At 56.6% G+C, this 12,128-nt stretch overlaps 1 protein-coding gene across 1 annotated transcript in view; it reads right to left on the reverse strand.

The window, feature by feature from the left end:
- TPCN2 (two pore segment channel 2) overlaps nt 1-897 on the reverse strand; it is a 25,597-nt gene extending 24,700 nt beyond the window's left edge. Inside the window, exon 1 of the mRNA XM_015568946.1 lies at nt 759-897. Coding sequence (XP_015424432.1) covers nt 759-897 — 139 coding nt within the window. The remainder of the gene's footprint in view (nt 1-758) is intronic.
- Between the last annotated feature and the right edge of the window lie 11,231 nt (nt 898-12,128).

Here is a 12,128-nt window from a genome sequence, read left to right on the forward strand (position 1 = left end):
GCGGGCCTGGCTCAGAAGGGGCTCCGACTCCGCCATGGGGTCTCCGCGCGCCGCCGGGACCCTCGCACACGCTCCGGAGCAGAGCGCCGAGCTCCACCGCGCAGGCGCAGTGTCCCCGCCCCTGGAGTTCGAGAAAAGTGAACAGCACTGTGACGTAGGGGAGCCCTTCGCTTCCAGCCAATGAGAACGGAGTTCTTGAGTGTGAAGGCGGGGCTTCCAGGGAGAGGCGGGCCCTGAGGACCCTCCTAGGCCCTGGAGGGGCGCGTTCTATCACAGATGGTACCGCCCACTCCCCAGCCCGCAGCCAGCCCTGGAGCCTCAGAAATGCAGAGGCCTGGGCCCCCCAGACCGACTGAATCTGCAACCCTGGGGCAGGGAGGGCCTAGGATGGGCTTTGCATGTGAGTTGCGTGTGGGGGGGTGACCGCAAAGGACATCCCCCAGCACGGAACTCTGATAATGGCATTGGGAAGACTGAGTTTATTTGAGGGTGAAGTTTAAAAGACAAATGACACACTTGAGAAATTATTTACAACATGTATGAAAGCGTTCGCAGCGTGGATAGAGAAAGAGCGTGTTCTCTGTGCCTGCTGGGACCCATTGCCACACACGTGGCTTAACGCAGCTCCCGTTTTCGTCTCTGGCCGGCCTGGAGGTCAGAGGTCCAGCGGCGCCAGGTGCTCATCCCAGGGCCGCCCAGGGCCTAAGTCAAGGTGTCAGCGCCTGGAGCAGGCGCAAGCAGGTCCTGGCAGAGTTTACTGCCATTGGGGTTAGGACTGAGGTCCCCACCGCTGAAGGCCGGCCAGGGCACAGTCTCAGCTCCTAGAGGCCACTGCATCTCTTCACTCATGGCCCCTCCATCATCAAAGCCATCAAGAGCGCATTGCATCCTTTTCATGCTCCGAAGGAGAGGCTTCAGAATTCCCTCCGAGATCCTTCTGGCTTTGCCTGTGGCCACATCTCTTTGCTTCCAAGGGCTCATGCAATTACACTGGGCAGCCCAGACAACCCAGGATCATCTTCTTCTAGTATTTAAGATCAGCTGATTAGTGACTTTAATTACATCTGCAAAATCCCCTTTGCCGCTGACCTATCATAACTACAGGCCTGATGCCAGTGGGTGAAGGTCATGGGGGCCAAAATTCTGCCTCCCACCAAGCTCAGAAAAGTTAGTTAAAAAAAAAAAGATTAAATTCTCCATAGATAGTAACGGAGCAAAGAACATGAGCCAGAAGTTCACAAAAGCCCCCCAGAGTGGCTCGGTTGATTGAGCATCATCCTGTGCAACAGCAGGTGCTGGCTCAACTCCTGGTCGGGGCACATGCCTGGGTTGCAATTGCAGTCCCTGTCATGCCCATGCAAAAAGGCAGCCGATGTTTCTCTCACTTTTTGGACATGTCCTCTGGTAAGGATTGAAAAAGTAAAAAAAAAAATTTTTAATAAAAAAAAATTTTTTTGAGTTCACAAAAGAAAATATATCAACAATGAATGCATGAAATAAGCTCTGCCTCATTAGAAGAGATGCTGATTAAAATAACAACAAGCCCTAGCCGGTTTGGCTCAGTGGCTAGAACATCAGCCTGCAGACTGAAGGGTCCCGAGTTCGATTCCAGTCAGGGGCACATATCACAGTTGCAGGCTCCTCCCTAGCCTGGGCCCTGGTTCAGGGAGAGTGCAGGAGGCAACCAATAGATGTGTTTCTCTCATATTGATATTTCTCTCTGTCTTTCCTTCTCCCACTCTCCCTAAAAATCAATGGAAAAATATTCTCAGGTGCGGATTAAAAATAATCTATATATCCTATATTTAAAAGGGTAATATGCAAATTGACCCTAACAGCAGAATGCCTGGGAATGACTGGTCACTATGACACACAATGACCACCAGGGAGCAGACGCTCAATGCAGAAGCTGCCCTCTGGTAGTCAGTGCACTCCCACAGGGGGAGCTCTACTCAGCCACAAGCCAGGCTGATGCCTGCCAGTACAGAGGTGGTGGTGGGAGCCTCTCCTGCCTCCTCAGCAGTTCTAAGGATGTCAGACTGCAGCTTAGGCCTTCTTCCCACTGGCAAGTGGACATCCCCCGAGGGCTCCTGGGCTGCCAGAGGGATGTCTGACTGTCAGCTTAGTGGGCCTAAGCCAGCAGGTGGACAATCTCTGAGGGTCCCAGACTGCGAGAGGGCACAGGCTGAGCTGAGGGGCCCCCCTGAGTGAACAAATTTTTGTGCACCGGGCCTCTAGTTTATATATAAAAGCCTAATATGCAAAGTGTCCCCTCTGTAGTACGACGGGAAGACTGGGAGTTTGATCGCTCACTATGACATGTGCTGACCACCAGGGGGTGGCACAGAGCGAAGGAAGGCCCTGGCCGGCAACCAGAAAGCCCCAATCAGCCCTGATCGCTGGCCAGGCCTAGGGACCCTACCTGTGCACAAATTTCGTGCACTGAGCACCTAGTAATAATAATAACAATGAGATGGGTGAGCACATCAATTGGCTAAGGTTTGAAAGATGATAATGCTCAGAGGGATCAGAGGGCCAGGGTGTGGCTAGCCACGGGATGTGTTCATGGTTTGATTTTATTTTTAACATTTTTAAAACGTGACAAAAGTAAGATATTTTTATTCTGAAAAAGGAATTAATAGATGCACACAGCTCTTAGCAACAATGGCCCATCCCCTAAGGACTTGTCTTACTGCAATTAAAGAATTCCCTCGATGTTTGCCAAATGGGCTACAGCACAGTGTACGCATTTGCCCTGACTGCATGGTGTTGGTGTTGAGGCTGGTGTAAATACAGGGGACTAACAGGATCTCTCACCAAAGGGGAGGTAGAAATTAACTAGGGGGAAGGGGCCCGGCTTAGCCCATAGGAGGGCCAGCATATTGTCCCTGGTGCAGCCAGGCTGTCCCCAGGATGCAGACAGATGCCCTCTAGGCTGTGTCCATCACTAGCTTTCAGTCAGTCGGCCTGGTACTTAGGGGTGCCTGCAAGGAGAGAAAGGGCTCGTGGGGCCCTCTAGGCAGCTGGGTCCTCACAGCAGGCCCCTGCGTGGGTCCCCTGGGCACTGGGCACTGTCCGGCTCAGCCTCAGGATCACTCCCTGTCACAGCCGGCAGTGTCGAGGGATCGATGCTGGTCTGGAGGTGAAACCAGAGAGACGTCTAACTGGCCTCTATGTGACAGTGACAAATAACCCCAAGCTCCATGTTAGCTCCCATTTTGCTGAGACGGGAATCCGAGTGTGGCTCAGCCGATGCCCCCGGCACTGGGTCTCTCACAGGCCCGATCACGGTGTGGGCCTGGGCTGCAGCCAGTCCCAGGCTCCGAGGGTCCAGGCGTGCTCCCCCGAGAGGTCGCCCTCAGGTCCCAGCCGCAGGGGCCGCTCCCTGGGGCAGCTCAGGACACGGCAGCCGGCTCCGTCAGAAGGGACAAGCGAGAAAAGCCAGAGGGAGCGGACGAACACGATGGGACTCACCATCCTTCATAACCTAATCTCGGAAGAGACATCCCATCACTCGTGCCATGTTCTGTTTGTGTGAGGCGGGTCAGCAGGCCCAGCCCCCTTCAAGGAGAGGGCACCACATCCCACAAGACCACCAGGAGGTGGGGACCCTGAGGGGTCATCTTAGAAGGCTGCCTACCACCATAGGGGACAAGAAAGGCTTTGTTTTCGTGTTCATGCCTGCGCCCTTAAGAGCATCTGCCACACCACGATTCTCATCCGGGTCTCCCATCTGCCCTGTGAGCAAAGACAGAGGGCCCTCTCCCCATGACCGATGAGGAAACTGAGTCTGGAGGGCCACCGTGTTGCCTCACTCAATGGGCTGGAAGCACCATGTCTAAGAACAGCCCTGCCCCCCATCAGCGGAGGCCAGGAGCACAGGACCTGCCTAGGAGAGGAGGAAGCCCAGCGGGCAGCACGCAGCACAGCAGGCCCGGGAAGGGCCAAGCTGGGTCCTGGCACGGGCTGGCCCTGCAGTCATAGAGCAGCAGCTTCCGCTTGCAGCTGCGGCCAGCCCGCAGGGGGAACCCAGCTACGTCACAGCCGGTGGTTTGCAAAGTAGCTGAGAAAGGGGGTCCCTGGCAGGAAGTCCAGTGCCTGCCCTGCCCCCAGGCAAGAAAACAAGCCTGAGATTCATTAGGGCACAGGGTCCTCCTCTCCCCTCCTCGCGCCCCCCCTCCCCCGCCCCTCACAAGGTGTCCCTTGGAGCCTGCAGTGGAGAAAGGCATCCTCTTGGTGGGGACAGACACTGTCCGGCTCAGCCTCAGGACCACTCCCTGTCCCAGCAGGGCCGCTGGGGAGGCTCCCTCAGCACAGAGCCCTTCCTCGCCAGATGCCCAGCCAGAGGTTGCACCACACTTGGTTGGAATGCCAGCAATGCTCCCTCAGCTCCCAAGCGTGTGTGCTCCGCGCTTTGGGCAAAGTGCCAACCACCGCCCTGTTTGGTTCCCACTTTGTTTTTTAGGGGGAAACTTCCTGGTGAGGCTGTGGGGGTGCAGAGGAGATCCCAAGAGGGGCCACTGTCCTCACCACCCGGAGGCACCGGCCATCACCGGTCAGGCACCCTGGGCCTGCTCCACACTCTGTCATGTTCATTTCCTTCCTGGTGCATCCGGCCACACAGGGCTGGGTTTCCTCCTCACGAGCAGGGAGCATGTACCCACGTGGGTCTTTGTAAAGGTAGCATCAGGGCTTTTATTCACTCATCACGCATCTATTGAGCGCCTACTGCATGCCAGGAACTGAGCTAGGCACTGTGAACTGGTACAGAAAGTGCTCAAATGGATTGTAAGAGCACATGGAACAACGTAAAAATCACCCAGCCGCGCAGTAACGTGGGGAAAGCATGGGTCCTGATTCCTTCAGATCTGAATTCACACCCCTCCCCACCCTCATCCTCAGGCCTCTGTTTCCACCCCCATGAAGTGGGGTTTGCAGCAAGATGGGCACACAGTAGGGCCTCATCCTCCCTACCCCCTCACCCACTTCCTTCCACACCATCTCTGGAGAAGAATGAGCCAGTGTTTTAGGGTCACAAAGGATTCTCAGATTCCCTCACACATCAGCCCCAAAGCTGCCCCGAGAGCAGCTCAGCAGTTACCCTGCTGCTGCTCTTGGGAAAACGGAGACTCAGAGAGGCCACGTGCTCTGTCCCAGATCACACAGCGAGTGGGGGGCGCAGTGGGCACGCAGCCTGGCCAGGGACCGGAGGGACACCATGCCTCAGAGCACAGGCCGCGCGCGGGGGCCTTGGCGAGCAAACCCATGCCCTGGGGACAAGTATGTGGAACACCGTATGCTTCCCAGGCCACACGGGCTGCATGCTATTTCCAGTTCTCTCACGTGACACAAGCAACAAGAATCTGGGGAGACCCGATCATTGCTGTGTTGGGAACTGAGCTTGTGGTGGGAACTAAGTCGGGGGAGGGGGAAGGGTGATGAGGGTCAGCAGGGTGGAGGCGGGAGAGCGGAGGGCTGAAGGCCAAGCCCAGAGGCCTGTGGGGTTGGGGTGCAGCTCAGAGCAGAAGGTTCCACGGGGAGCCTAGGTCAGGGCCCGGGACAGGCCCGTCAGCCAGGGTGGTGGTGTCTGGGGCCTTGCCAGGTCAGACCGCAGTGCAGACCTCCTCCTGAACCGGCAGCTGCTGAGACAGGGCCCGACGAGTCAGTGTGGATGTGGGTCCCAAAAAGTAGGTCAGGGCCGGCAAGAAACTGAGGAAGGTGCATTATCCGCTGGTAGCAGCCAGCCCAGTCCCGTGGGGCCCTCAGGGCACGGAATCTGGGTGCTCTCTCCACCCCCTGCACCGTTGGCCATCAGCTGGGGGCCACTCCTAGGGCACCACGGAGCTCCCTGCACGGAGATGGCGATGAGCGAGAGACAGCAGGATGGGGCCGGAAGCCGCCCCCGTGACTGCCTGGAAAGCAGCCCAGACTTTGAGCTTGCTGCCAGGCCAGCTGCCCAGAGTGCCTCGGCGGGGCACAGGTCCAAGGGCAGAGACGACCAGGACCCAGGAGCCTGCAAGGGAGGCCCCTGGATCCTAGGCTGAGGGGGACTGGAGTCACCCAGGCTGGGGAGAGCTGGTGCCCCGCCTACAGGGGTAAGCCGGGCGAGGGGACCTGGTAGCTCAGGGTCAAGGTCTGTTCTGCAAGACGGCCGAGAAGTCCCCACCTGGTTGGGGCGGCGGATTGATGGTGTGAGCCCCTCAGAGCCAGCAACGCCCCAGCAGCTGAAACCAGGCAGCCGTTCAGAGAATGAGGCCCAGGGACCTTCGGCTCCCCTCAGGGCAGGCTGAGCATGCCCCCTTGGGACGCTGGCGCCATATCAAGTGTGTCCTGTGTGCCAGGTCATCATGTTGGGTGGGCAGGGTCCAGGCAGGGGACCATGGGGAGTTCATGTTTAATGGAGACAGAGTTTCGTTATGCAAAATAATGAGCTCTGGAGACGATGGTGGGGGTGGCTGCACAACACTGTGAGTGTGCCTGATACTCCTACGTTGGGCACTTCGAAATGGTTAAATAGCAAAGTTTACCTTCGGTGGATTTTCTCTTTTTTTTGGGGGGGGGGGCATTTTACAGAGAGGAAGGAAGAGAGATAGAGAGTTAGAAACATCGATGAGAGAGAAACATCGATCAGCTGCCTCCTGTACAGCCCCCACTGGAGATGTGCCTGCAACCAAGGTACATGCCCTTGACTGGTATCGAACCCGGGACCCTTCAATCCCCAGGCCAATGCTCTATCCACTGAGCCAAACCAGTCAGGGCAAACTTCGGTGGATTTTACCATAATATTTTTACAGATCCTGGTGGTGTTTTTGTTTTGTTTTATTGATTTCAAAGGGAGGAAGGGAGAGAGAGATAGAATCATCCATGATAAGAGAGAATCATTGATGGCTGCCTGCTGTACGCCCCTCATGGGGGAACAGAGCCCACAACCCGGTCACGTGCCCTGACCATAACCTCCTGGTTCATAGGTTGATGCTCACCCACTGCACCACTCTAGCCGAACCCTGGTGGGTTTTTTAATGACTGAAACACACACACACACACACACACACACACACACACACACACACACTCTCACACACACACACACTCAGAACAATCTGTTCCGCTGGCAGATGGAACAAAACCTCGGGGAAGCTCCAGGTCAGACCGCGGCACTAGGAGCTGCCAATCGCGACTTTCCTCTGGAAAACAGCTGCTTCTGCCAGGAGGTTTAGGAAGCGTGGCCTCCCACCACCAGGAGACACCAGGTCCCTGGGACTCGAGAACAGCTCTGCCGTTCTGCGCTCGTCCCACGGGAAGCTGAAACTGATGAGGATTGGGGTCAAGGCAGGTTTTCATTGTATTTGCACGTCTGCGCCAGCGGCCGGCCTGGGCGGAACTGCACAACATGATCTCAGGATTTAGGGCAGTATCATCCCTGGCCTCCCATTTCCCCCAAGTCAGGAGTTGTTGGCAACAGTCCCCGTGAGGGTCTGGCAGCCGCCCTGGCTGCCTGTCTCTTCTCCCTCACCAAGGACACCTGTGTAGGTGTCACAATCACCTACCGAAGGGGGCTGGGGCGATGGTGAGCTGAAGACGAGGCCCATCAGAGCAAGGCGGGAGGGAATTCCCATCATCTTCCTCCCCTGTCTCCCGGCCCCATGTCCACGTGATGCTTCCCAGGATCACCACCCAAATAAGTGATGTGGCCCCCACTGCGTTAAGTACGGTTGAACGGATGGGGGTGTATGCCTGGCACAGCCACAAAGGGGTGGACTGTGCTAAGCTGCCTGCCCCCCATCACATCTTCCTAAGGCTGGAAACGGTTTCCCTGAGTTCCCTCCCGGAGCGACAGTGGGTTAGAGGTTGCCTGTGAGGAGGGCTCCTGGGAGGCCTGGGAGGTGGAGCAAAGTGGAGGCCGTGGCTCTGCAGGCCTCTCCAGGAGCTCCTGCTTCGGGCTCCGGGCCAGAGGGGCAGCCTCCCCAGCTTCTGCAGCTCCTGTGCTGATTCTTGGCTCCAGGCTGGTGAGGGACCGGCTCTCCTATCCTCCCCTGCCCCAGCCCACACACACTCCTCTATGAAACTCCTTATTTCCCTGGGAGTGTGATGTGTCTGTTTCCTGAGCCAACTGGGGCAGAGGGAGGGAAGGGGAAGGGAAATAAGGAAGCAGGGAGGGAGGGATGCTGCAGGGGAACCCTAGGTTAAAATAAGAGGAAAGAGGCATATCCAGCAATGAACCTTGTCTGGACCCTAATGACACACACACAACTCTCTAGTAAATAGAGATAGACAGATCTTTCCCGCCTCAGGGCCTTTGTACCTGCTGCTGTCTATCCTGGAATGCTTTCCTGTGGGCTCGGTGAGTACCTGGCTCCTTCTCCTTCCCCCTTTCAGGCCTCAGCTCAAGCAGAAGTAGCCTCTAGCCCACCCTCAATCAATAGGCCTATCTGGCCCTAACTGGTTTGGCTCAGTGGATAGAGCATCTGCTTGCGGACTGAAGGGTCCCAGGTTCGATTCCTGTCAAGGGCATGCATGTACCTTGGTTGCAGGCACATCCCCAATAGGGGTTGTGCAGGAGGCAGCTGATTGATGTTTCTCTCTCATCAATGTTTCTAATTCTCTATCCCTCTTCCTTCCTCTCTGTAAAAAATCGATAAAATACATATTTTTTTAAAAATAGGCCTATCTGCCATTCTGTATGAGTTTCCGATCGCTGCTGTGACAAATGAGCACAAACTTAGTGGCTTAAAACAACACACACGTATTCTCCTGTGGTTCTAGAGACAACGGAGCCTAAAATCAAGGTGTCTGCAGGGCTGGTTCCTCCTGGGGCCCTGAGGGGAGAACACTTTTCCTTGTCTGTTTCAGCCTCTAAGACCACTGGCATCCTTGGCTCATGACCCCTTTCTCACACTCCCCTGGCCTCTTCCTTAGGGCATCACATCTCCTGCCTGACCCCCTGATTGTCCTCCATCATCACATCTCACTCTGACCCTCTTGCTTCTCTCTAATAAGGACCCTTGTGATTCTAGGGGACCCACCTGGATTATCCAGAATAATCTCCCCGTCTCAAGATCCTTCACGTCATCAAATCCACAAAGTCCCTTTTGCCATGGAAGGTCATATATTCTCGGGATCTTGGAACTCACACACCAACATCTTTAAGATCATTCAGCCTATGACACACCCTCCTCTCTCCCACCATATAATGTCCTATCACGACACCTGTTCCTCTTCCTCACTGCAATGATCCCAGTTAGAATTCTTTTATTCATTTGTTTCTGTTTATCACCTGCTCTTCTTCCCCGACATGGTTCCTCTACGGTTCTTTCCCCAGGATCAACATTGTTGGTGTTCACTAACTATGTGTTAAATAAAGATAAGAATGAATGAATAAATGATGGTTGGATAGATGGTGGATGATGGGTGGGTAAATGAATGATGGATGGATGGGTGATGGATGGATGAATAGATGGATAATGAATAAATGATGAATAGATGGGAAAATGTATGTATGTATGTATGTATGTATGTATAGATAGATGGATGGATGGATGGATGATGGATGATGGATGGGTGAATGGATGGTGGATGGATAATTGATGGATAATAGATGAATATTGAATGGATGAACAAATGAACAGTCTCCCGCATAAGGGACAGAAGAAAATGTAGGCTTCTGCAAAGATTCCCATGATGCGGCTTCTATCACAGACGCTCCAGCCTGGCTAGAGCAGGGGAAAGAATAAAAGAAGGTCCCACTCACCCTTCCCATCAGGAAAGCGCACTAGACCTTGAGAGACCTTTTTATCCCAAGGGTTGGAGCCAAAGGGCCTCAGGCATGGACCTGGGAGACCCAGACCACACACACGTTTGCCTTGTCCCCTGAGAAGAAAGAAGAACGGGCCTGTCAGAGCTAAAGTGGAAAGTGAGGACAGGCAAGGGGCACAGGTATCATCAGATCCCCCCACCCTCTCCACAGCACCACTGGGGAACCAGGGCTCCGTTTCCCTCCGTTTGCAAAGGCAGAGCCAGGCTGGATCCAGGGTCCAGAGCTCTCCCCACACATCTTGACGTCTCCATGCCCAGCAGTGGAGATGGGGACACAGAGCCGTCCCAGCCCCCGAGCACAGGTCCTACAGACACAGTTACTCCCTGGGCCTCAATTTCCTCATTTCCAGAATGCGGGCCCCATCTCCATCTGTTTCATTCACCATTGGGTTCCCAGGGCCTAAAACAGTGCCTGGCACATAGTAGATGCCCGGTAAATACATGCCTGATGAATCTATAAACTGTGGTCGGGGCGGGGACGAGGACTTTTGTGAGGATTAAGTGATTCCATTTATGCAGGCTCTGGTTCACAGGACACAGTGAGTGGCCTATAGCTGTCATCACTGCACCTGTCCCCCGACAGATGGGACAAATGGCAGCAGAGAGGTGAGAACACAACTCCTGGACCCAGTGAGCTGATCAGAGCTGCCCAGCCTCATGCAGCCCCCATTCACCTGTGCAGCCTGCCTTCCTGCCCCAGGGCCTTTGCTCACACCACCTCCCCTGCCGGATGCCTTCCTTCCCCTTCTCACCGAGTCACTCCTGCCCAGCTTTCCTTGTGGGCTCCATGATCACCTCCTCAGAGAAGCCGTCCTGATCTCCCTGGCACACCTGGCCATGGTGCTGGCCGTCCAGGTGTGGTTATACACGTATGCGGATCATCTGGCTCTGGTCTGCCTCTCTGCTCGCCTTCAGCGGGGTCATCCGCCTGCAGCGCAGTGCCTGGCGCCCCACAGGTGTTCTGGCTTCCACAGTGGAGAGGAGCGGACAGAGGCTCTGCTCCACGGCCACCGTCCTGCAGGGGGCAGATCTGGCAGCAGACAGCCCTGCCCAGAACCTCCTGCCCCAGGAACCCCCAGCAGAGGAGGGTCCTGGCCTGAGGGGGCGTGGGGTGTGCTGTGGGACCACAGAGTCCATCTGTGAGGCCCATGGTGGGTGGCGATTAAAAGCAAAGTTCCGGAGCAGAGCCTTTCTGGGTGCCCACAGCGCTTTGCTGCCTGGATCTGACCCCTTCCTCATTGCAACTCTGTGAGTCGCTTCTCCTCCACCGACGGGAGAGGACACCGAGGCCCAGGACCGGCCGGCACTGAAGCCGCCACAGGAGCTCGCTCCACTGCCCCTGCAGGAGCCCAGCCTCCGGCACGGGACCCCGGGCAGAGGATGGCTGCCCCCCTCACAGGCACCTCTCATTAGTTTTAAAGGAAACCAATTTCCACACCAAATAAGGCGGCAGACCTCGGAGCCACTGCCCACTTCACACAATTCCTTTTAAGTGTCCAAATGCAATTACACTTGGAACTTGCCTGGACTCGGCCTCCTCCCGCCTCCCCCACCTCCCCTTGGCCTCCCCACATAAACAAGTGGCCCAGCTGGGCCCCAGCTGGCCTGCTCTGGGGAGTGGGGAGCAGGGGGGGGGTCCCCGCTGCCCGCTGCCTGCCCAGCCTCTCATCCCAGGCGTGGCCTGAGCTTCCGCATCCTGGAGCCTCCTTCTGCCCTGCCCCAGGCCAGCTGGGCTCGCAGGGAGCACCCCCCTCCCTCCTCCCGGGGAGGATTGCACTGGGGCAGGGACCCCGCTTCCTCCAGGACAGAGGCCCGCAGCCCCAGGCAGGTGCAGGGGGAGCTTTAGTTCCAGGCTCCCTTCAAGACGCCCACAGAGGCACCCACGCACGATCTGGGCACCACTGGCTCCTCTCGGGGAAACACTGGTTGGAATTCCCTCGGGCTCCCTGGCCATGAGAAAGTTGGACCAGGGCAGGAGGGGCCTCCCCAAGGGGCTCGCTGGGAAGCCACTCCTCCCCGCCCCCGTCCTCAGTCCTCATGCCACCGCTGGGGCGCCTGCATCCCCCAGCCTCTGGCTCGGGGCCCCAGGACCCCGTGGTGCTCGTGGAGGGGAGTAGAGGTTGACTCATCCTCCCCGCGCACAGCGCACACACCAGGCACCCGCAGCCGCCAGTTCCCGGCTCGGCCCAGGCGAGCACAGTGATTTTCCACTTGGGCCATCTGATTGCTATTAGGGCTGGGAGAAGGGAATTCCTGGTTCCACGGGCCCACGGGGGCCCTGGGCAGATTCCGGGGTCGGGAGGGGAGGCGCGGGG

This window comes from Myotis davidii, unplaced genomic scaffold, assembly GCF_000327345.1.
Source record: "Myotis davidii unplaced genomic scaffold, ASM32734v1 scaffold425, whole genome shotgun sequence".
NCBI lineage: Eukaryota > Metazoa > Chordata > Mammalia > Chiroptera > Vespertilionidae > Myotis > Myotis davidii.